The 25,876-nt window shown below is 47.6% G+C and overlaps 1 protein-coding gene across 5 annotated transcripts in view; it reads left to right on the plus strand.

Moving 5' to 3' along the window:
• LOC149371757 (gamma-aminobutyric acid receptor subunit beta-like) overlaps window positions 1-25,876 on the plus strand; it is a 234,422-nt gene that overhangs the window by 16,786 nt on the left and 191,760 nt on the right. For all 5 annotated transcript variants that reach the window (XM_089566042.1, XM_089566044.1, XM_089566043.1 and 2 more), the window contains exon 2: window positions 10,730-10,818. In XM_089566042.1, coding sequence (XP_089422168.1) covers window positions 10,730-10,818 — 89 coding nt within the window. The remainder of the gene's footprint in view (window positions 1-10,729; window positions 10,819-25,876) is intronic.

Here is a 25,876-nt window from a genome sequence, read left to right on the forward strand (position 1 = left end):
ATCGGCGTCGTTGAGCGTGGGCGAAAAATCCGCGAAAAATACCCAGAGAAGTCACCAAGGAGGCAAGTAGGCAACCTATGTCACGTAACCTTGTGACGTTATCGCAACCTGCCGATCGGATTGTGAGCGAACTGCGCACCGTGCCAGGTGGCTGTTAATGATAGGTCGCACGAGGTTGCAAGAGTAACCTGGGTCGCACAAGCCGCATCGGCGGCAAAACCTGCCATCTCAGGGCAGTGGCGCATCACTTAGCCGCTGCGCCACTGCGCCAGGAGGGGTATGAGAACTCCCAGGGATCTGTGAATGTTAAGAAGAGGATGAACAATTCTGCATATATAGACGCCGGTGATTTAGCTGACGTTCTATGCAGCGTTGCTACGAGCTCAATGTCATTGTGTGAAATTCACGCGTTTTTTTTTTCTTTCATGAGCGTTGAAACTGTTCATAGAATACCATCATTGCAGCTGCCTGTGTGATTTCAATAGTGCAGCCAAGGTTTAGAGGCAAGGACTCAAGGCATGACGAGCACCCATATATTTCCAGCGGATTTTGCTCAGTTTGTTGCCTGGTCAACTGAAAAGAGAAATCTCGGGTGCATTTCAGTGAACCTGCATTGCAAAGATACTGTTACCGCGGGTCAGGTGCCATAAGACTAGGATGTTGGAGCACCGTCGAGTATAGGACGCCGAGGGAGCTGCAGCAAGATCGTGCGAGGGCGGCTTTATGGATTTAGCGTTAGCTTGGAATACATCTTCTGTGTTATTAATATTCACCCCTTAAAAATTAACAACGATTAGGTGGTCGTGAGGAGCGCTAAATTCTTCAACAGAAAACTATCTATTAAAACCTACAGGCTAGACTAGACGCCTACAGAGGCGCTGTTCCAAGGCTTGAACTGCGGACAATTTTCTTTCCTAACGAGAACAGACTTTATATAAAGCTTACACTTCATTGAGGGCAGTCGTGAAAGACCAACGTTCAGCTAGCTTGACCGTTTTTATTTTCCTGTGTAGCTTTTTCTTGCGCGCATTGCAGCTGTATCGCGTGTAAAGACTTGAGTGATTCGGGAAACAATTCAGCGCTACACGGAGGCAGGCACAAGCAGAGAAGACATCGTCCTGTTGATCAAGAAGAAGGACGTTTACCAACTTGCTCAGCTTCCGGCTTTTTTTAAGCACGAGTACTTGGCTTAACTGCAGTAGTAGTTCAATTCAATTTTAATATCAATTCAATTTATTTTCTATGTACTCACGATGAGGGTCCAGGGAAAAAAGCCAGAAATTGTGGCTTGACATGCCCCTCAGCCCCTACATTGAAAGGCAGCAGGGAACATGCAAATTACGTACACAAGTAACATCGCAAAATTCAAAAACTGGTTGTCAAAAACGGCTGGCGCATCATTAGAAATAACAATAAGGAATGAAGCGCACACAAAAAAATGATAACAAAAAAAGCAACAGAAAAAGTACCCCTCATAGAAAAACCGGTCTTTGGTTATTCAAATCAGGCACAACATCAGGCATTCATATAGGCATAACATCAGCCACCTCAAATGTAGCTCTCAGAATGCATACGCCCACTGGATGTTCTCAAAGCAAAAATAAATGGCAACTATGCCACTTCAGCCGCCGCGTTGGATCAGTGGTTACGGTGCTCGGCTTCTTACCTGAAAAGCGCGGGTTTGATCCCGGTCGCTGCGGTCGCATTTCGATGGAGGCGAAATGCTAGAGGCCCATGTACTGTGCGATGTCAGTGCGCGTTAAAAGAACCCCAGGTGGTCGAAATTCCCGGAGCCGTTCACTACGGCGTCTCTCATAGCCTGAGTCGCTTTGGGGCGTTAAACCCGACATGCGTCAAACTATTCTACTTCAATTCCCCGCCTGAGCGCCGGAAGCTTACACGCTAAATATGACGGGGTCTAACTGCTGTCGTTTCAGCATGCCGGCGACCCACACCGGAAGTAGTTTTGCGTCGATCGTGACGGCCTTATATACGTAGTTGCGTGGATTGAGTTGAAAATTCGGAGGCGAATATCTCGGAACATAGGCTTTGTATGAGAATTCTGCCAAAAACAATTTTCTAGGAATACGACCGCCACTAAGTTTACAACATCAATATGCATGTCAGCAGCAGTGACTAACATTTTATTAGTCGATTTTAGTGAATTGAAAAAATGACGACGGCAATTCCCCATTCACTTTCTGCTCGCATGGTCGCGTAACCTATCTTCAAAAATGGCTTTCATGTATTGCCTATTATTTGTTTACACAACTACCTGAAAGTCGAGTTCTCAACACACTGCGCTTAAGCATTAATTCACCCACTCTACTATAGGTAGCCTTTCAATGCTTCGTTGAAAACGTTCCATGCTACAGAGCCCATGTCTGTATGCCTGCTGTCCTTTCTACTCGCAAAGCGACCAAGTCGCGCCTTGTCAAAAACGCGTGCCGGTTGCATTGCTATCTACAGCAATCGTAAGGTAAAATTCTACAAGCTATACAGTGCACTTTAAACCATATCGGTCGAATCGCAAAAACCTTCGGACTCCGAAAGCGCAGCGTCGCTATGAGGCCATGATGGCGACTTAACGGTAGTGATGCAATAACGCACAACGGCCTTAGCCCGAACCCAGTTGTCTCTTGCGAGTCGTTTGATTTCTCTCCGTGTTTCCGCTTTTTTTTTCTTTCTATAGAGAAAACGGGGTTCGGAGGGTGGGGGAAAGGGGGGGGGGGGGGGGGTTCTGAAGGTAGTGAACATCTCTGGTAAGCAACTTATACTGCATGAGCGCAGTTTATACTACACTCTGGGATTTAGCTTTCCGAAATCAGAAGTCTCACGTACGCTGCATGCTAGGTCTTTTTAAGTCACAGTTACCTGTCCATGTTTGAGCGCTTGCCAATCACTGGCTAAGTGCTTCCGACTAAAAAAGAAAAGCACCGATGATTGTTAAGGCAGGGGCGTTGTTTGTTTCGCCGCGCACAGTGACATAGTACGCGCTTCCTAGCACAGCTGTAGATGCTGTTAAGCTGCCACTCCTATCAACGCCGTGTAGACCCTCAAAGCGGTGTTCTTCTCCGAAGGCTCGCAGTTGTCGCATCCGCAGCCCAAACGCGGCGTCATCGCGCACGCACCCCGGTCCAGTGGTTCGCTCAGAGTCGACGGGAGAAGGTCACAAATCGTTACGGAGAGCCAAGTTTGGAAGGGCTCGCGTCGGCGGCATTCGATTTCGACCCGCGCCACTTGCGTCTACACCGCCAGCAGAAAAGACTTGATGGCCTCGACGCTGGCCTTTTCATTCTCCACTCCTCTCCTTTCATTGGCTTAATGGTTGAGCTCCAAGGTGGGCCTCGCTAACCACAAGGTCCCAAGCTTTCCGTCTTTGTGATTTCTTTCTGTAGTGCACCTGCGGGCAAGCTTTGAACAAGAAGGATCGTGCTATCGATACCGATGTCGCAAGTGTACGCGAAAAACGTTTTAGTTTTCTCCTACTGGTTCGAACGAGCCCTCTTTGCGGTAAATGTACCCGACGGTGGCGAAATGTAGCCAGTGTATTGGGTGTGTGGGGTCCTGTCTACGCGCCGTAGTTGCTCGCACGCGTCTCCTTTGGGAGTTCAAAGAAGGAATGTATATCTGTGGCAGCCTAACATTCTGTGTTCCTTTCATGTGACTGTGGCAAGCTCTCGTCGCTGAAAGAAAAGAGTGTGTGAAAGTTATCCGTACTTGTCGCCAATGGAGGGCGAACTGCTGAAGTGTGCTGCAAGGGTGCAGTATTACTAAGCTTTAATCATGATCCGCTCACCGCTTCCAAAAACCAGGATAGAACAACGAAATGGTGCTTTATAGAAGCCGGCCGGATCCATCATTCTTGCATTAAATGGTTTCTGTCTGTTTCCTAGATATTATGTGCACAGTTTTACGACGCTGTAGAAGTGACTAGAAATGCGCTAAGTAACAATAATAGTGCTGTTCTGGTTCTGCACAACACCAAATGCAACCGGAAAAGCAATCTAAAAAACCCCGTTTTTAAAAACGAACTCCTGTTTAACTAAATTCAACGTTCTTCTTGCTTTAATGCCACTGTTTGCCAATGTTTGTAAAGAAGCTCTAATCCAATAAAAAAAGGAAATAAAAATGATGAAGGGATATAATAACAGAGCATGCCAAGCAAGATGCCCTAACTTCTTTGGTGTGTGCATCGGCTATTCAATTATCTAGAACCTATAGAGGATACACTGCTAGATTTAGTGCGGCCATATAATTGGGCTCAAAAATGCGGTCTCATCATTGCTTAGTTGTTGCGGATGCCATATGAGACAACGCTCTCCCCTTGAATTCCAGCCTCTGGTTGAAAGCAGCGGACTTCATAGTCTCTGGGAATTTGCAGATTTTTAGGTCGTAGACAATACTAAACAATATTATTTACTGTGCATCCGTCCCCGATTAAGCATTGTTTGTAGCTCTTCCGAAATTACCGTGCGCGTAGCTGTTTACAAGTTTAGTAAATAACACAAAAAGAAAAGTCGAAAGATAGCGCTGGACCAATCTGCATGCCACCAAATACGCCTGAAGCAGTCTGACCGTCTTTAACAATGCAGCCTCGCACGATCTCTTTAAGAAATTTGAGCGAAGTGTCGAAAGCCGTCGCTCGCCACATTTGCGCGCGCATCAGTCCCATCGTTCTCAAATACGGCTCGAAATTTCTGAAAAACGTACGAAGACGTTGACAAGCCTGCTGTCCCTTTAATACCACGTTCTCTAGAATTCTCACGCAATATCCCATCGGCTTCGCTGCACACGCTTCCAACAGACTCTGTGCGAGAACCGCCAGCTGTAAAGACTCGATTACAGGCAGGTGCCAGGCAGGCCAGCTCCGTAAGCGACGCCTTGCCAAAGCACATTCTACCGACGCTTTAATAACAAGCTTGGAAGTGTCGGCGGTTGCCGCGTGTACCAGCACTGACCTTGTGGGAGCAGAGAGACAGGAAGAGGGTGGAAGAGAGAGGGAAGGACGACAGGGAAGAAGAGGTGGGTTGGGGAAAGGGGAGACGGTAATATGGGGCTGGCGTGGCTTTCCGGATGGAGGTGGCCGGGCACGACGGTATGATCCGTTGCCCGGCAATGGGTTGCACCCGGCGAGGTATTGCCCGTCGCCGCGGACCGCGCCCCCTGGCCCCGCTAATAACATTCCGTCGTCGTGGCGACACGCTTCTCTACAGGATCGCCGAGCAACGCCGGGGCCGACGCGAGCTTATTGCAGCCTTACCCCGATTGCCCCTTTTTCCCCCGCTGACCTCTCCCTGGGCTTCATTCTGTCGCTGTTTTATTCGCTGGTGGTCCTGACCCAGTCTTGCTTCTTCGAATAGGCGCGTGCCTTTGTTATTGTTTCTCTGCTGACGTTTGAGCTGTTTTTGTCCGCGTGTGGCTTAAGTGGTAGAGGGCTGTGAGAAACGACCGTTATAGCTACTACGCGCAATAATTCCGCATGAATGTGATTTCAAGCTCAGGGGCAGCAAAGAAAGCGAATGCGTGAACTAAAAGACACAATTTCTGTTCCTGTAATGAGCTGGTGTGGTAGCAGAGGTAACGACACCTCATCTAACTCACCAGCTCCTGGCGACTCTGTCACGAAATCATCGTCGCATATAAATTGTGTTCTATTCCCTGCAAAGAGATTCAAATAGTAACCCTATGTTTTTTTTTTACTCATAGTGACTTTCGCGGATCCTATTATTTGGTGAGTTCAGGATAACAGCCTGTCGCCCTTCTGCATCTGATGTGATCGGCTCGCCACCACTTTACCTTCCACAAACACAAGGCAGCCGTATCCAGAACTTCGCGCAGAATCCTTGCTATTCACATGCTGGTCAACGCTACACTGAATTTCGGCCCAGCTCAGCTCACCCGACGATAGATGGGAAAAAAAGAAGCGAAACGCAAGCCGCAGTCGTGCCCGGCGCAACTTGTTTACACACATGGGGCCCGCCGCCACTTCTTGGACGGACGAAATCTACTTTCCAAGCCACGTTCAGGGTCGAAATCGGAGCAACGCGCCTCGGCCTGCAGAGAAAAGCCAGGACCAATTCAGTGCGGATATTTGTTTTCGGATTGTTAGGGCCGCCTGGAATGGCAATCTCTCCGTCGAAAAGTTTCCCATCGCTGATATGTTCTGCAGGATCGCCGGCTACGCCTAGAAGCGAAGCGGTGGTTGGGGCTAGCGGACCGGTGGAGGGGGGGGGGGGGGGGGGGGGGGGGGGTTGCGTGTGTTAGAGCGGAGAGGAATAATGTGCTAGAGCAGAAGAGCATGCCTGCGAGAGAGGCCATTAATTCCGAACCATTCCGCATAATTGCATTAGGATTCAGGCTTGTATCCTGCGGTCTCGGCCAGAGATGGACGCCAAGAGAGAGCAAAGAATCACTGCGGAAGCAAGAAGATGTAGCAGGATAAAAACTATCTCGAGACGCAGGCAGCGAAATAAACTAGCGGCGGGACGAAATCACGGGAATAGGATGTAAGTGCATCTTGCCCCGGCCGCCGGGCGACTTGCGTGCCTCGGCTGATTAATTAGGGCTTCCGCGTTTCGCTGCCAGATTCGCGAACTGATTGCTCGCCATCAGTGCACTCGATACGCGAGCGCTGAAGCAATCTTTTCGGTTTTATTTGTTCCTGTTTTCCTCCGCGTTGTTTTTCTTTACCTTCAGTTTCGGGCGGTAGCCCTTTATTACCCCAGGCATCCATGACAAAGCTTCTTTGACGCAACTTGGCAAACAATCTTTAGCGTCATTAATAAAGTATCCCGTTCTCACTTTTTTTTACCACTTTGTTAGCTTCAAGTTTGCTAGCTGCAGTTATTATGCATGAGCGGCATGGGCTTGCTTGTGCATCTGCGTATTTTTGCTATACAGCGGCTTCCATCAGTTTTTCGTATTCCTTACATAAGTGAATGAGTAATAAGGGTCTTATCTCCACGCGTCAAGGAATACGAGCGTGTAAGATAATTAGAAGCTTACTAATTGGCTCGGCGTTTCGGTTGTCCGCGTAAGTGCAGAGATAAGCCAACACTCCCAGACACGATTACGATACCGAATATCTCAGCACGGATAGAACGTCTGTGCATAGAAATAAGATTTATAAAAAAAATCAGTGCTCGTAGAGGGCAGTATATTTCCTTCCTGATTAGTCATTTCAAGCTATTTTTTACATCTAAAATTTGAGACGTCATCATTGATTCAACTTCGCACTCAGCGTGATGTGAATGAGTGGCAGGCCTTTGTTGAAACTGGACACTCACGTGCATTTCCTAATAGAGGGGGGAGTGAAAACTCGTTTGCCTTACAATAGGAATTTTTGACCCTACAAAAAAAAAATCGGTAGTTATCTGGGTCAGTGCGGTTGCGAGAAATATATGCACATTTTTTTTTTTCTTCAAAACACAGCCACAACAAAAACTCACGCCAGTATTACTACCAGAAAGGAGAAAGACTTTCACTACTTGGTTAAGCTCAGAAACACCTGCATTCCCGGCGAGCTCCCGGAACTTCCAAGAATTTTTCTGTGCTCAGGATGACATCGAAGAGAATTAATTAGTAACTAGTGTTAAATTGAACCTGAAGGAGCGTTGAAAAGTCCAAATATTCGGCTATAGTACGCCCACTATGTTTCTGTCAAAACCACGGGACTCTTCAATAGAGCAAGGCAAGAAGGAAATTTTAACCGCTGATTTTTATCGCCGGTCATGCGTTAGTAAAGCAAGAAATACCGTTGACGCGTCTTAAGAATAAAATGGCGTTGCCCTGCGCGGAATTTTTACGCCAATCAAAATTCTTTTCAGACAGCTTATTACATGCTGAGACGCTGGCTTTTGCGCATGGTATGCTGCAGCGTCGTGTTGCTTCCAATGCTCAGCATATGGCACGTTTGGCAACAGTTGGAACTAATTAATCGAATGTGAACAATTTGATTTGGGAACCGCCGTGTAAACAAGTAGAAAGTGCACATAAGAACGGTGTTGCTTGTATGCGTGTACCTTACCTTCTTTTGCGCGACACTTCGTCGAGTGCCAACTAAACCTAGCCCAGCAATGAGTCGTTCTAGTGGGCATCCCGCATCACTGATAACGTGTCAGAGTAGTTGTCGCTTTTCTTTTTCGTGTTGTATTTGCAAGTTGCAAACATCCGAAAGCCCCCTGCTAGGCTAATGTTAAAGCCAGCGCTCCCTGGTCGAGGAATAGTAAAATCCCAACCGCGACTTACGTGCAATTTCTCCATAAACCAGAGGTGTTAATGCTAAGCGGGGAGAGATTTCTGCAAAAGCAAAGCAAGGCGTTTTTATTTTCTTTCTTTACTGTCATGCAGTCCGATATCGGATGATTCAAACAGTTTCTAATATTGAAGTGTTCGTCTTTATTACAGGCTGAAAAATGCTCTACGCACTTCATTCTCTCGCTCCTGGCAAACAACAGATGATCGCTATCTCTGCAGAGTCAGCGGACGGCAGTGTCTTCTCGCTTCTGAATTTTCGACAGTGCATTTGTTACGTGGTGCTGACGGCAGCATCATCGCTTCGCTGATCCCAGCAGAGTCACGCTGTAGTGAGCTGATTTTATTTGTCGAGCATACGCGCTCCGTAATATCCTGCTCTTTTTTCGCTGTGAAGGTCAACCAACTCGATTCTGCATCAGCGCAAAATATTACAAGAGACAGGGAGATAACGAAGTACCACATTCCTAAACATGCCTTTTGGCTTCGAGCATTTCTCAGCACATAGCAAGATCGTGTATTGTCAAGCGTTGTGTTCTCTGGTTAAAAAAGATGTGAGATGGAAACATGGCTAACCAGAAAATATTTTTTTTGCATTCCTTGCACGACTGAATGAACAATAAATTCCTCTCATCATTGGAACTAAGATAAAGCTCAGCCGCAAACGATAAAGACCTCTGGATGTATCGCGTTCGGCTCCTCAGGGCGATGGAGAGTTCTTCAGCGCACAGTGATATATACCACCCTGTTTGGACTTCGTGACATCAGCAAACATTTAGCCGTCCCCCTTTTATGCCTTGCGCACTAAACACCCCTGTCGCTTTTGAACGTTAAACACCGCAAAACCAGTCCAAACTTAACACCGTTCAAAAAAGTATGGCAATATCGAATCCTAGTCCCGCGGCAGACGCATTTTGATCTAAACGCAAGTGACAACCGGAGTGCTGCGCGATGTCAGTGCACGTTGAAGAATCCCAGGTGTTCAATATTAATCCATTATGGCAAAATAGAAGAATCGAAAACCATTAGATTATTTTCCGACCGTGCATCGGCGTGTGCCGTGCGTGTTGCGAAGCCTTCTGTGCGCAGAGATTCGTGCCTGAAGAAAAATCTAATTTTCTCTGCCAATCAGAATTAAACGAACGGCACGCGAAGAAGGACGGGGGAGGGTGGTCACGTTTGCACGAATTCAATTCACGTCGCTCTCGAAGTTTCGTCCCGCCCTTCTTTTGACTCCTTCTCGAGCAAAGAAAGAAAACGGCACAAAATAGCAACGACCGTTCGACGGTTCTTCCACCTCCCATTGCCCCAACCTTCAGAACTGCCTTTCCTAATGGCACTGTAAAGAAATCGAAATGGACTTTTCGCCCGTCGAACTGTATAACGGTGTGGAGGGATATAGAATTCGATGGCCTAGACATCACATTTACTCGTCTTTGTCTCCAGTCGGAGCACGAAATGATGTAGCCAGAAGTCCTTCTCTCTTTTTTTCCAATTTTCGTGAAAGCAGACAAAATTTGCAATCTCTGAGCGGTCTCTGTTTGAGGGACGAAATACCAACAAAAGGCTCGGATGAGAAGAAAGCAGAGAAAAAAGCAGAGAAGGTTTCGCTACTACAAACACTGGCTTGACACGTAATTAAAACCCCAGCAGAGTGTGCATACCTGTCAGCGAATATCAGCGGGTGTGGGAGAGCACGAGTAAATTGGAGGCGGTCGGAAATTAGAAAAACCTGTGGAACAGTGGTCACGTGGTGGCGCAAATTGCAAACTGGGAGGAAGTAAACAAAATGAAACAAAAGAAAAATGGCCGCTCAGACCCCGTTGCTAGCCGCTCGCGTTTCTCCGCACTGAAATTAGTTGTCGATTTTCGCCCAAAGTGGTTGTAGAGGTGGGCTTCGTTTACGGTAATTCGAATTTCTCTCTTGATACGGACAGGTAAAGTGCGGTATAAAATAATGATCCTGCTTACGCGCGGGTAAAAACAATGTTATGGTGTCAGTAGCAAGCATGACGTGCGTTTATGTCTGTCCATGTCTGGAATTCCGTGTATAAATAACAATGCATTCCACAAATTTTCGTGAGAACCGATTCTGCTATGGGCGTTTTCTAAACTACAACTTGTGATGTCTTATTGCGAACAAAGTTGCTGACCGAGGCACACTGAACGAGATGGCCTTAACCTCGAAAGCCACTTGGAACAGTGATGAGAATGCAGAAACTAATATTTTCAGCGCATGTGACACATCACACTTTATCATTTATTGCCCGAAAAGCGTTTCCTTTCACTTCGAACCCCAACGGCACAAAAAGCAAAAGAAACACAGAAAGGGACGAACCACAAGGAAAAATGATGTCGTTGCAGATGCTGAATTGGACATTCTTCAGCAATGCCTGCTAAATTCTTGTCAGTGCGCCTGCTATGTTTGACGCGTACTAACCCGTGCATCTTTTTCTCATTCTTATCTTTTCAGACAAACTCAACGTGGACAAAACATCACGCAGATTCTGAATGCCTTCTTTACACGTGGGTACGACAAGAGGGTGAGGCCAAATTATGGCGGTGAGTATTGCCCGGCTACTCTCTCTTTTTCTCTCACGTAGCTAGCGTAGTTTAGCTCACACCACGACGCACTACTGCTCGACTCCCTCCCTGCTTTCCTCTGTAGTTGCAGCTGTGCAGATGAACTGTGCAGATGAAATCCCACTTCAGCCTCAAAATGTCTGCGCGTGACCACTAGGCGCACACTTAGTCGAAAGTAAGAAAAACCCTCAAGTCCTCACCGAAGCGTTCCTCCGGCCCATCTGTAGAGCTCGTTCAGAGTTCCTTTTGATACTTATTCGCCAACACTTTAGTCGTTGATATACTTCCGTGTTTTAGTACTTGTATGGGGACTAAGCATATTTAGGCTCAGTTCTCCGTGATAGAATTTTTCATGAGCACATGGCTGTAATGAGCAACGCAGAAACACCACCGCATTACACGCGGATCACTCCAACTCCTCGCTAAGCGACACAAACGTATTGGAAATGTTGATGTCCTTCTCGTACGGTTGCGATTTCGTTTGATGAACACTTTAACTGGGCGCAAAGCACTCTTTTGAGTCCAATACTGCTTGTTTTCTGTATTTATCAATACTCTCAGTCTGTCGTGGCTTGAGCTGTCTCAATACCACAAAATAAGGTGTGACGATCGGCGTGTCCATGAGTACGTGAAACAGAATGAGTAAGAAAGAGATAAAACATGTCATGGTTGCGCTTCTCGCCCAGTACTACTCGCGCCACACGTCATTCCGAAGAGTTGCCAGTGTAACTTTCAGCGAGAAAACGCTGCCAAGAAGCAAAGCAAAAACCTTAGCGATCAAGAACCAAACGTTGCGATATAATGCATTTCCAAATCCTTTTAGAGAATTTACATGTTTAACTTCTCCGCATTTTTTTTGTTTAGTTTCATGCCTTTAGTTTTTACCACCCAGCTTAATCGCGCCAGAAAGCCTTGCATTGTTAAGCACGAATTGCCGATGACATGAAGCAATTTGTATTTCCTGCCGCCGCGGTGGCGACATGGCTATAGGTGTGACACCACGAATTTCAACGCAGTTGAGCAGAGAGCGTCTGGCGCTATCACTGCCGTGTCTTTTATTCCTTGACTTTCCCGCTTGGCATTCCGTTGTCAACCAATCACTCTAAAACGCCGTTCTAAGTGAAACAATGTCTCTTTTATAGCGCTAGCGCTGTATGCGAAGGTTCCCAGGAAAGACGTAGCAGTTCTTGTTCGCGTAAAGTGTCCGCAAAGAACGCGAAATACGACGGCACGCGTGATTCCTATGCCGCCGCGCCCGTATGTAAAAGAGAACAGATATAAAGGACGGCGCTCAAGCGCGGCAGTTTGCCATTGACTTGAAGGGAACGATACAAGAAACGGCGAAGAAACGTAAGCCAAAGCCGAAAAGAAACACCGACAGAAGCCACGACCCTCTTAATGACCAGCGACTCAACAGGGTTCCGTGAGCTGCGACGACAAGAGCCCTGCTCTTTGAGGCTCGGCTGCATACCCGAAAGACGCGGGTTCTATTCCGGCTGGGTGGTCGTGTTTCTAAGGAGAGGACCGTGTACTTCATTGCACGTTAAGGAACCCCACTGGTCGAAATTATCCGGAGCCCTCCACTACGATGTCCCTCATAGCCTGAGTCGCTTTGAGACGTTAAACTCCATAAAACCGAAAAACCGTTCATCGAAGCGGCCGCCTCCATACATCTTATGTTGGAATCCTTGCTGACCCGTTGCATCGTCCGAAAGCGTAAAAGTAGACGTGGCCAGACGCCTGAACGGGGACTTCGGAGATATTCAAGAAGACGTTCGAACCCTTCTAGAACATTGCTGTTGTCTTTAGTGGCCGGACTATAGCTTTCACGGAATTCGGATGCACTGATGATAGGGGAGTTCGGAAACTAATGTCCACTAGTTTTATTTCCTCCAATCCTTTAGCGTCAATATTTTCTACAGTTAACTTGCTCGCGCAGACCACAACGTGTTTTTCTGCCTTGATTAGGCTTCGGAAATGTGGTTCCTGCTTTCTTACACCTGAACGTTCAAGAAAAGGGGCAAAATTGGAGGGGACACTTAAGTTCCGCCTTAAGGATATGGCGCTATAGCGTAATGGGTTAATTCTGATATATGCAGAAGATCATACTCTACTTTACTTTCATAGATCTCTGGTATTCCTCATACTCCTCCTGGCGCAGTGGTGCAGCAGTTAAGCGATGCGCCACTGCCCTGCGATGGCAGGTGCTCCCCGCGGTGGGCCTTGTGCAGGTTGCTCTTCCCAAGCAACCAATCTTTAACTGCCGCCTGCCACGGTGCGCAGTTTGCTCACTATCGGATGTGGAGGTTGTGATCACGCCGCAAGGTCACGTGACCTAGGTGGCCTATCTGCCTCCTAGGTTCTTATCTGGGGACCACCTGCTAGAGTCATCTCTTAGAAAGACTCCGAAGCTGGTTATTGTAGTGACGGCTGTCTCAGGCAAGCCGGACACTCAGCCGCGCTCCTAGGGAATGGATGAAGTGCGCGTGAAGGGGCTGCAGTGAACGCACGCGTGTAGCACAAAGTGGGCTTTGAAGTGAGGCGCTGTGTAGGTCCAATGTGGAGAGCCCATGTGAGCGCCGGTGGGACCAATGTGGGTTCTGAAACGCTGTCCCTAGTAGGCTTCTAGTGGGCCGCCCATAATTAAACGCCCCAGTAGGTCCCATTTCGGGCGGATGCAGGTAGCTCATGCTGGGCTGCCGACATTTGTCAATGACTGCCTGGTGTGGGTAGCCCACCCAGCTTCCTCATGACTCCTATTTTGGTGAGATTTGGGTAGACTCTGAGGAAGAACGTTATGTATTCATCTCAGTAACCCCTTCGAAATCGGCATGGGATCGATGCGGGTTCTAAAGGTGCAAGCCCAATAGGGGCCTGCCCACATGGTCCTGACAGGTAGCCGATGTGGATGCTTTAAGGGCAGACCTAGTCCCAAATGCCCCCATTGTACTCAACGAATATCAGGCACAATTTTTTTCAATGTCAGCCTAAGCAAGGGAGCCTACGAAATTTCCTTTGTAAGCAGAGGGGTAATATGGGCTGCCCAGACTGGTCCCTTGTTACACCTTATGCAGGTAGCGCTCCTTATTCTTGGGCTTCCCGCAGATAGTCCATGTTTGTGTTCCGAACTATAATGGCATTTGCAGAGTCTCAGGTTGTCCAGTGCACCCTGATAAATGGGCACAGTCATACCTTCGCGTGACCTGATTATTTTCATAATTTAGTTTAATGCGAGTACCAAAGCATGTAATTTTAAGTAATGGAGTAGATATGCTGAGAATTATATTAAAACTTGTCTATAAGAGTAAGTTATGAGTGCGCATAATATAAATTAAGGAAGGCAAAAATACATGCATAATACGATAGAGCCATACCAGTTGAGCCCTGCTGTAGCCAATTAGAAGCACCTGCGGCAATGCACCGGCTCTCCTAAGTACTCGATAAGGGACAGATATGGGCAACATTTTGGCGCTCCTGTTCTCCAGCCCAATCACGGCCTAATGTGGTACAGCGGTTGCACATGGGCGGCACCATTTGACTAGCAGATCTTTTTGTTTTTCAGCACAGAGCCCACATAGATGTTGCATCTGCCCCCAAGTAACCGACGAGGGACCAATGTGCGCAGCATTTGGGTACGCCCGTTTTCCAACCCCACCACGAGCTATGAGGGACCTACTGTATTTTGTGAAGGCAGCCTCATTTGGGCCTGCCCAGGTTAGTTGAGAATAGAGCCCACATGGGCATTGCATCTGCCCTCATGGGCCCTACAAGCAACCGATGTCGGTAGAATGGAGCCCTCCCGTTTCTCAGCCCTACAGCGGCCTATATAGGACCTACAGCGGTTTCGTGTCGGTAGCCCCAGTTGGGCTAACAGAGGTTTTTCGAGCATAGAGCCTACATTGACGTTCCATCTGCCCTCAAGTGCCCGACAAGGAACAGATGTGGACTAGATATAGGAATGTGATATGAGGTAGCCCTAGCAACATCGATATAAGACCCTTTCGTTTATGCAGGTTTAACGTCCTAAAGCGACTCAGGCTAACTGGGACGCCGTAGTGAAGGGCTCCGAAATTTCGACCACTTGGGAGTTCTTTAACGTACACGGGCCTCTAGCATTTCACCTTGATCACCACGGGCGGGACCCAAACCGTGTCTTTTGGCTGAGCTGCCGAGTGCCATAGCCGCTGTTTTATCGCGGCGGCTGTAGAACCAATGTAGATCTTTAGGACCCATGTATTAATAACAGCAGCAAGCCTAATTTGGGCTGGCCCACTTACTCTTCACAGGGAGTCGACATGGTTACTATAAGGGTTGCCTTAGCCCCACTTGCTCATGTAGGACCCACGAGGTCCCTCATTGTGCGCTACTTGGGCAGGGACCGCCAGCCCCAGGAGGCGTGCATTTTTAGATGCATCCCAAATGTTGACGAGTATGTCGCTGAACTACAAGAATCACGACGGAAAAAGAAGAGGGCTACAGAGACACGGGTTCTAGCACACTTCATATACATGCCCAACAATTCTAGGCCAGTGCATTTTTGAGCGTTAAACCATTTGTGAACGCAGTTTTTTCATATACTGTGAGATTTCACAATAAGAATCAACATATCCGCAGGTCAATGGACGGCACTGTGTATTTTTTTTTTGCTATTATTGTTTTTTCTGTCGTCAAAAGCGGTCCCCACGGGTTTTCTATGGCAATATTAGCTGCTCGATACGATCGATGGAAACACTTTAAAATATATATTTTGCTGCATACCAGAATAATGGATCATTACCTTCAATATTTCCATAATAGTATCTTACAATTTTCCAATTTTCAAAATTTGTTTATATGAAGCTTCTCAAATGCAGCCCACTAGCAGTCCACTCAGTCTTTTTGCCTTGCAGTGCTAGCTACAAAGGAGCTTGCAGTTGGCGCCTAATTTGCTGGACGTGGGAAACACAGGAGTTCCCTTCAGAAAAAAAAAGGAAACACGCTATAATTGCAGCACATTATTAAAGCAAAATTAGCTTGCGCTGACCACACTGATTGGCTAAAGATTCTCCAGGCACCCAGAATTGCAGACACGTGCAATATACAGGCTTATCACATGCTGAATAAATTTCTTTTGATCATTCAATTCATAGTCTGACGCTATTCGCACCCAAACAAAGCTTACAAAATATCAAACGGAACTCACCTTCCTACAAGTCGTGTGCCTTCTATCTGCCCGTCGATCCTAGCACCCGACTTCAAAGACTCAGCTTTGAGATCTCGGCATTCGTTTGAAGAAGCTAACCGTACTTAATTGAAAGCATTTTTTTCTGACAGAAAATGCGTCTAAAAATTCAAGGGGGTCAAAAACTAAATACATGGAAACGATTGCTCAGGCACTGTCTCTGTGAAACACCGAACTGCTACGAATGTGGTAGCGGAAAAGAAATAGGGACGCCAGCGAAGACACATAGTTCTCCGCTCTCGTTCCAGTGTCTCTTGCGGGGCAACTTTTCGTGATCAATTCCCACGCGAAGGTACTAACTTAGGGGTATGCGAGTATTCAAAATTTTGTAGCGAAAGCTACACCTGGCTAGGAGAAGCGCATTTCGCGGTGCTTGCCAAAGGCCACTACTGCGCATGCTCCGTTACCATGGCAACCAGTACCATGGCAACCATGGCGCCACAGCCACTGCGTTGCACTGCCCATGCGCAGAGTCGCGCCACGCAGTTGGGATATAAGCCGGGAGGGAGGCGCTCGCTCCTCAGTCGCGCACCATGGAAGAAGGAGAGCGCCGTGCTCGTCACGGCAGCAGTACAGGCTGCGTGAAATTGAATCTTCCGATCCAGAAGTCGTCGCATGGTACAAGGCGGGCCGACAGCGGGAAAACAAGGCGAGAAAGGCTAAGCGGGCGGCCCAGACGCCCGAAAAACGAGAGGAACATCTCGCGAAGAGACGCTACCAAGCTATTGAACTACAGCGACGGCGTGTCGCTAGCAAAATCTCAGTTGACGAAACAGCTTTCGCTACGTATATCCTGGCCTAGCTGAGCTAAGCCGCAGCGATTTTTTTTTAATGCCGAATCGAATCTTTTTACTCGATTAGCTGAAAAATCGAACAATGCAAATTATTCACAACGAATCGAGTATGTTCTCAAGTTTTCGAATTGTTTTCGAATGACTAGCGCGTGAAATTTCATTAAGGCCTATCACAGGTTTCTTCGGTGGCTGTTTTTGAAAGAAAATTTGAAAGGACACTTAAGCTCCGCCTTAATGGCATGACGTGATAGCAAATAGGTTAATGCATTCTCTACTTAACATTCACATATCCCCTGGGAGTCCTCATATCACTCCTGGCGTAGTGGTGCAGCAGTTAAGCGATTCGCCGCTGCTCTGCGGTGACAGGTGCTGCCACCAGTGGGACTTGTACGAGCCAAGTTGCTCTTTCCAGCAACCTCTAGCCATCAATCATCAATTTAACTGCCACCTGCAAAGATTTGCTCACAATCCGGTGGGCAGGTTGTGCTGACGCCACAAGGTCACGTGACCTGTAGCTGGCCAATCAATCTCCTCTGGGGATTTTTCGGGGATTTTCGCTCACGTCAACGAGGCCGACGTTGCCGACGACGCCGACGACGACGCCGAATTTTCTGCGACAAGAGCTCCCTAACGCTAGCGCGTTAAACACGCTCGATTCCGACACCGCGCAGTGTGCGCAGAATGGACAGTTCAGCTCCGGGACGCAGTCCATTCATGCGGCAGCGCTCGTAAAGCTCATATGTGGACTCCGAGACTGGGGGCCGTGGCAGGCCTTCGGCAGGTTTATCAAACCGTAACCTGCTGTCTGGTTTCGGAGTGCATGGCTCATCAGTAGCCCTGGCCCCTCCCGCTTACTCAGGTGCGCCTCTAGTTTTCTAGCACTCATCAGCAGCCAGATGTTATCTTCCTGTACTATACGGAGCACGCTTAGGCGACCATACTCATCTTTCCTGGTGAAGGTGCTGAATGAGCACGCTAAGAAATGCCATTTTTTGCGCTAGCGCGTATAGCCAACAAACCCACACATTATATCCACAGAAAGCGTAAGAAAAGTTTAAAAGACAAAGCGCACTCCGTATAAGTTTGGCCGCTCCTGTAGGTGGTCACATGAGGGCCATAGAGCCAATATACTGACTTCGTTTTACGTCCCCGAAGCGAAGCGGCTACGCCTTTTGACAGCTCTATCTACGGCTTGATAAGGTAGGGAACCGTATACCGCCGCGCCTCCGCTGATTCTTCGTTTTGTGCGAATATTCACACAATAAGAGAATATTCGTAAAAATATTCGATTCTTTTTCCATTCCATTCTATCATTATTCTATTAGTATTCGATTCTGTTTCTTAATTTTTATTCGTATTCGATTCGATTTTGAAAAAGCGCTGTTCGCACTCCACTACAAGCTGCTCACGCCTTCAGTTGTTCCAGAGTTGTCCGCTTCGTTTGCTACTTAGGAGCGTGTTTGTCTATGGGATCTAAATGTTCTTGTCTTTTAATGCTACAGCGTCAAAATCCTAATTTGAGAATAAACCTCCGGCGCTGTCAGTCATAAAATTTGCTCGTTGCTCGACGGGGTGTTTGGCGTCATGAGACCAAGGGACATGGCCGAGGGGGCAGGTACGCTGGTCACGTAACATGACTCGCTCGGCGTCACTTGGCAGCAGCGCTTGATTGGTGAAGATGTGTCCAGGCAGCTCCGCGTATCAGGTTGGAGTCGAGCCAGAATCATCGCTGCGTTTGTCTGCCGTAGTGGCAAATAGCTTCAAGCGGAGAGCCGACCAGGCATGTATGTCGCTACGTATGGAGTACCGTCGGCTGCACAACTCAGCGTATGCGGCGAGCAGCCATGACAGAGAAGGAGAAGCAGGTGTCACATTTTAAAGCTATCGCACTCTCAGCGCACACTGTGATTAAGGGTCGCATGAGAATGGCGGCGCACACTTTTTGTGATGTTCTTCTTTTGCATCGTGTACGCACAAGTCCAACAATTTATTATTGGAATCGAGTGCCCCCATTTTTATATCTTTATTTATATAGTCTGGAGGTCGCCATCTAGCATATGATACTCAGCGACTTCTAATTCTAGCAGTTCCTTCGAATTCGAGCACTGAGAACAAAACACACTCATGCAACTAATGAGCGCACAGAAAGACCACCGGGCTCTTTCGGTATCGTCAATGCAAAACAGGTTTATTTTAATTTAATAACCTCTTACGTTTATGCTGCGGCGTTTTTGCGTTCATGCTGAACAAAGCACCCTTGATTTTATGCCCCAACGTTGTACAGAGCAAAGACGGCGCTAAAACTACCGTCACATTATGTCGGCCAACTGCGAGGCCCAAGAACTAATTATCAGCCGCTAAGGACTTCAAAAGTGACACGAAGCCCGCAGTCGGAGCAAAGGTGCAGAGAAAGAACACAAAGACAGCGTTCCTACGACGCACAGCCTTAGCGGGACCGCATCGCACAAAGAACCCACCAAAAACTGACTCCCGCCCGTTACGCCCGTCCGCCAGTACTTTTGTCCCGCAACAATAGCCTTCATCACACCCGGACGCACATTTTCTTGCTGCTACACCGGGGAGTTCATTTCCTCTTGGCAACGCCGCTGCGTGTGCATCGCACTGGTCTCGGGAAAGGAACGAACGCACAGCACAGGCAGCGCCGAAACAGTTGCCTGGGAGCCGAGCTCATCTAAAGCGCGCTCAAAGTACACGCTTCGGAGCAGTTAAGGTTAAATCTGACGGCAGCTGCTGATTTTTAGGTGGATGGCACTTCCACACATGCCTGTTCTGTTCATACCACCTTTTCCACACAGGCATTGTCTGCATAGCAAACTACTGGGGTCAGAGATACGGCGCATTCGAGCGTTTGTGCCAGCCTTGCTTCCTGTCTATGGCTAATATTGTCTCTGAGTCCCAGCGGCTGCTCTAAGGCGCCATTTTGCTTCGTCCTGACACTGTTATCCTAACGCCCCCCCCCCCCCCCCCCCCCTTTCGAACCTTCATGAGTTTGCCTACTAGCTCTCATGCTATATGTAAGTGCGATGCGCATTTGCACAAGAACGATCCCACCAGAAAGCTAGAAATCTTCCATCCAATTCAATCCAGCCTTTCGATAATGAACCTTTCTACACTATATGACATCAAATTGAAAATCACCCTGTTGTTCGATCTTCATACGAAGCACTTTGTGTTAAAATAATTTGATGCTCGTTTCGTGATCGCTTTTTGTTTGCCATGCTTTGGCGTAACGAGCCTCTAAACGCTGCACTTGGATGTTGAGCCCTTGAAATATTATCACTAAGTAAGAAATATATTTTGTGCAAACAAGAAAAAACAGGAGCCTTAAGAAGTGGCCCCAGATACATTAGACGCAAGAAACCGCGGAGAAGCACATATTACATAAATATAAAAAAAAGAAAATAGACTGATGGTTCTGTCCTGTTGACGAATTATTTCGCTTAGCAGTGGTCGATATTGTGATCGCCAAATGATAAATCTCATTTTTTCTTCATAAATCACCTTGTTTCTCACTTGCAATTATTCTAATCATTAGTTACACTCGGCGTTTGCAGAAAGACTAACACTTGTCGCAGCATGATGGAGTTTTTTTTTATATTCCTTTAAAGTAGATTTGCTTTAAATTATTTCTGTTCTCTATAGGTTGAAACGGAAATAATAATATGACGGCACTAAATTACCTTAAGCTTACCAGACCAGAGTGCGTGCATCTGTTGCCGAACTTTCGCCATTTATTCCTCGTACTGTTATACTTCGCGAGACCACTCGCTTCAGCCTTTCCTCCTTTGCGTCGGAGCCCCAATGTACAAATAAAATAATACTGAACATAGCAAAAACCAAAAACAGAATATCAAATAAAGGGTCACGAGCATTAAGAAAAGCAGTTGATCCGAAGAGAAATCAGAACGGTACTCAAAATCTGACGGACCAGTATTGTCGGCATATCGCGATTATATCTGAATGCCGGCAAAGTAAGCATATAGGTGCACTTAAACTGTAAAGGTCAGCATTGTAAGTGCCGATGTGCAAAGCAGTTGTCAGCTATTGATCATCGCGGTCCGAACTACACTCACAAAGTGTTAAAAATTCTCTTCCTCCAGAATAAGTGCGCTTCATGTACGCGGCGCCTCAGTGCATCCGGAGTCATCTCGTACCAGTCCGAGGCAGGCAATCTTAACGACGTCGTTCCATCCTCTCCGAAATCTCGAATGCGTTCCGCTCCAATAACGATCCACTACTGCACAGGCGCTCCTTACCAATCAACACGCGCCATATGCACTGATGTCTGCCGGGTGCGGTACAAATCTGGCTGTCGTGAGTACAGCGCTACTTACGCGTGGACGCACCATGCGGCTATCACGCGCCCCCGGCTCGCAATGCGCCCCAGCCGATCTGCAGACGCGGATGTAGTTTACATACTGAAAAGCTCCCCCCAGATTCCGAGGAGTACCAAAACAGTACAGCGCGCATTTGGCGGCATCGGGAAGGGAGAAGGGAGGATGAGGAACGCAGCGAATTCACGAAAACTGCTGCGAGCAAGGCCTCGCTCGGAGCGGCATGAGCGCTGCTCCTTGGTTCGAGAGCCGTCATCCGCAGTGTGGTAGACATCGCTGCTCGCTCCTGGTGGCGACTTGCAGCGCCGCCTGGGCAAATTTTCTGGCGGCTCGAGGATGGCGGAGGCTGCAGTGCGCCCCTGTTATCGATTTGCGCGCCGGCTTCCTCGGCGGCCCGCCGCGGCATCGGTGATTAGGAAAGCACCCCGTGGAGCGGAAAAAGATGGAGGCAGTCACACCCCCCGCCACCTCCATACCCCAACCTCACCTCCTCCTTCTACTTTCCCCCTCGCGTCCTTGCACGGCTTCACGCTTTTCTTTTGTTATTTCACTGCTTCTTTTCCTTGTTCTCCCTTCGCGTTCCTCCACCACCCCTTCCGTTGCCCGACCCTTTTCTTCCCCATCCTTTTCTTTTTCCCGCCACATTTTTGCCAGTCCGTGCGTGCGTGCTTCATCCCCGGCCATTGTTCTTGTTTCGCCGCCGGTGTGTCCAGACGCGCGGTGTTCAGTTTTGGTTTGCTCTGATTGGCTACCTGACTGACACGCGGGCACGATGGGTCTTTTGCGCACATCGAGCACGCCGCCAACGGTCGGGTTAGAACAGCGTGGCTGATCTTTTTGGATTGTGCTCACAGGTCGGAAACGACAGCAGCCGCTACTGCTGCTTTTGTCGCTCTTTTCTTGCTTCGCTTCCCTTTTTCTCCGTTGCTTAGCGCTAGCTTGTTTTTATGCTTCCACTGGCCCTCCTCTGATTCGGCTTGTTTTGATGCTTTGTGTCGCGCTGTCCGGTTCTGATCTGAAGGAGAGTGACTTAGACGAATGACGCGACACGTCGCGCGAACGAGACGAGGTTATTGGACAGCGAGCGTCTCTGATTTCTTCGAAGTTATTTGTTCTTCTGTTTCCTCCAGTTTGCATGTCTGTTGCGGAAGTGTGGCTAAAATAAGAATGTGTCGAACATATGTGAGCTTTCAGGGATATTTTTTTTTCTCAGAGAACTTTCTTGTGGTTGTTGCTGCTGTATCGGACAGCACTAAGAAACGAATAAATTTCTTTTCATTTTTTGCTTTATGTTTTAGTCACGTGTGTTGCAGCTTCGGACATTTTTTTTCTACTTAAACTGTTTGTAGGCGTATGCGCTCGTGAACTTCAAAGACACGCAGTGTGCATATTTAGGTCCTGCTTGGATTTTGTCGAAGTAAAGGAAGGGCAAGTGAAGACTTGGCATGTTACTTCAATTGACAACGCAGCTTTTTCTTCCCTGCAGGGAGCAGGGAAAAAGGCTCTGCTTCTCAGCTTTACCTGGGGTTCCCTCACTCAGTTATAGTTCAATATTCTGAAGCCTATATTCCATTTTCGATGTCTCAGAGGGACTCCTCCATTCTGGAATCATTCGTGGGCGGTAAAAGCTTAAGACTGGAAGAGGTAGTAGCTCACAGCTTCAAGGAAATACAAAACTGGCAGTGCTCACCGCACCGTCAGCGCCTTGGGATAGAAAGCCTGAATCTCGCCGAAGTTTCGTAAACTGGTTTCTAGAAATTAAAACTTGACACTCTAAAATGAAGTTAGACTTTCTAATAAAATGATTAACATCGTGACCTAATAACCCTTGAAGTAAAATTTTGCTTATTAGCACGAGGGATCGAATATTTCTCTCAGCTTTTGAGGGCTGCTGCCACGAAACTGTGGGGGCATGCAAGTTGCTCCTAGGTTGTCAGAAATGTATCCTTCTCTGTGTATTAACAGTAAGAAGAATAGCCGCATAAAATTGAGTATATTTATACAGTGACGAATGTGTCACCATCTTCATAGCTTGTCGAACTGGTGTTTGTTTTACTGCTGAGCGCCACGTCCGCTTTCGCTGCATGATCTAATCGCTGAGACCTTCGAAAGATACAAGTTCTAATATGGGGCCTGATGTCTACAGAGAATTCCGGGGTAAATGTTATCAGGGTGGAGCAGTGAAAACAGTGTCGGTTCTCCGGGCTCGTGCATGGCTTTAACTAGGGGTTCTAAGAGATGCCTTCAGGGGCACTCAATATCTGCGTCACAACGGCAGTTTCTGTGGTGCCGAAAGAGACCTTCGTCAATTCTAGTCGCCTAACGAAAAGTTCTTCAAGGGGCCTGCCCCTTTGTGTAGTACTGCGCTTGTACTTGGTCGCTTTGGCGGTGTGCTGCCGGTACTTATCGCAAAACTTTTCCCTAGCATCTGTAACACTCCGCTTGTACTTTCTTACAATACCTGCTCTTAGGCAACTTTGTATCTCCATCCAGCCCCTCTTGAGATATTGAAGAAGTACAAAAGGTTTCCAAATAGTTCATAGTTCGAAAGAACAGTAAGGTGCATTCGTGTACGCATTGATCTAAGACTTTCAGCGAGCACGATTTTGAGTGCCTCTGGCTATTATTCTTATTAAACAGAGGGGCCCTTTTTCTAACACAGTTAGACCAAACGCTTTTTTGAAGCAGCCGCCATGAACTTTCGGTCATCAGCTTTAGATGGCATGTTAAAGCATGCAATTTTTTATGCATTATTCATTTCATTCATTTCCTGCTATTTTTGAAAACTACCTTTAATTTGGAACCATCCTTCCTCAAAAATAAAATAGAGTTCATCTCTCACTATCACTAGCTTGAAAATAAAAACGAATAAAATTTGTTCCGGCTAAGTGCGCGCTAGTCCCTCCACAATTCATTGGAGGCAGAAAGAAAGCATTAAAGGTATTTCATTACGCAACGCCTAAAATGTGATAACGCTCTGGAGAATAAACACCGGAGCGAAGCTTGTGCATGACTGCAGTAAAAGAAATCCCACCACTCCGCTTCTCCGACCCGGAGGTTAGATGTGCCCATCCAAACAGCGAGTGTTCGGCGATGGTCGCGACCCCTCTTGTTCGCGAAAGCTAGCACAGCGCACTGCAGCGCGCCCGTTGTCGCTAATGACCCAGCACTTGGAAAAGGGGAAGCCCATTTAAATGCTCGCGCCACCATCACCGCGGGCGCGTCGGGCCACACCAGTGCCGATTCTATCGGGCGCGATATCGTCTCCCTAAAAGTGTCCCGGCAGTTATTTCACTTATGCAATGCTTTAAAGCGTCATTAGGTACTTTGCGTCGTCGATTCCTTCGTTTCTTCCTGTCTCTCTCTATCGTTTCACTATCTTTCCTTCCTGTTTTCCAGTTCGGAAGAGCCTGCAAGAGAAAACAAGTTGGAACCGACCCGAATTGTCTGATAACGCGTGCCGTACAAAAGGGTAATGATCCTGTGGTAGGAGAAAAGAACGAAGGGTGGAAGAAAGAAATAACGAAATTCTGTGGGAGGGAGGAAGTGAAGCAAGAGGAGAGAGGGAGAGAATGAGAAAAAAGGCCCTAAGCGAACGTCACAATGCCGGTCTTGAGCATCGCACGTCCGTCGCCAACTGCGGCACGTCTTCTTGGCTTCGCGTTTCTTGCTTGCTCAGCTTTTCTTCGCGTTCGCATCCTCTGCTTTCACCTCTGTTTCTTCTTACCCTTCGCGCACTGCTTCTTGTTTCTGGATGGGCGCCAAGTGCGCGATGCGTAAGTCTCCGCGTTGTCCGTTATTGCCTACGTGCGGAAGCCTTGTGTAGACGCACACACGGCGAGAGGGAATAAAGGCAGGCCTCATCTCGGCCACTTTGTGCCTTGCTCTGCCTTGTTTGTGTACGTCGCAATACCCGTTGGCCGACCGAATTGAGGAGCCCGATTGCGAACTTGGTATACGAGCGCTCCTTCGCATAAGCGAACGAGGACGGTGTTTAGGAAGGAGCCCGAATACGACGCTCCGGAACGCTGAAAACGAGGCGAATCGCTGCAAGCACGTAACTGTCATTGATGGTATACGTGTTCCTGTTATTTTTGCGATTCTTTCGTGGGAGTTGCTGGAACAACGTAGTGTTTCAGCATGAATTCGTTGCATCTAAGATTCCAGCGTTACAGTAAAGAGCTTCGACAAATTTAGCACAGTTTACAATACGTAGCTTCACTTCTCAAGGTGAACAGAGTTGGGCGCTTTCGATGCGTTCACAATGTGTTTTCATAAGCCATGCTGGCTCTGTCATACTTGCGGTAATTATAAGTTCGAGTATAATATCCGGCACAATCGAAACGCGGCCTATGCAAATAAGAAACGACCAGAAGCCGCACGCTGCAGACGTTAAGCCACCGCGGCGCGAAAGTAACAAGTCTGCAGCCGCCACTAGCGAAAAAGTACGCTTACCAGGTTAGATTCATTCTATACAACATTTCTACATTAACAGAAAAAAGGTAATCGTCCTAGATAATGCTCTCCAGAAAATCGTTGTAGCACCGAAACAGACAACATACAGAAAGCTAGACGGGACAGGCGCAACTTCCCACTGTTTATTCACCGCAAATGCGAATGAATATAAGGAAAACAATCAAGAAGGGATAGCAAGAACCACACATGCG

The sequence above is a fragment of the Amblyomma mixtum genome, chromosome 1 (assembly GCF_055824585.1).
Source record: "Amblyomma mixtum isolate Tamu chromosome 1, ASM5582458v1, whole genome shotgun sequence".
In the NCBI taxonomy this organism is placed as follows: Eukaryota; Metazoa; Arthropoda; class Arachnida; order Ixodida; family Ixodidae; genus Amblyomma; species Amblyomma mixtum.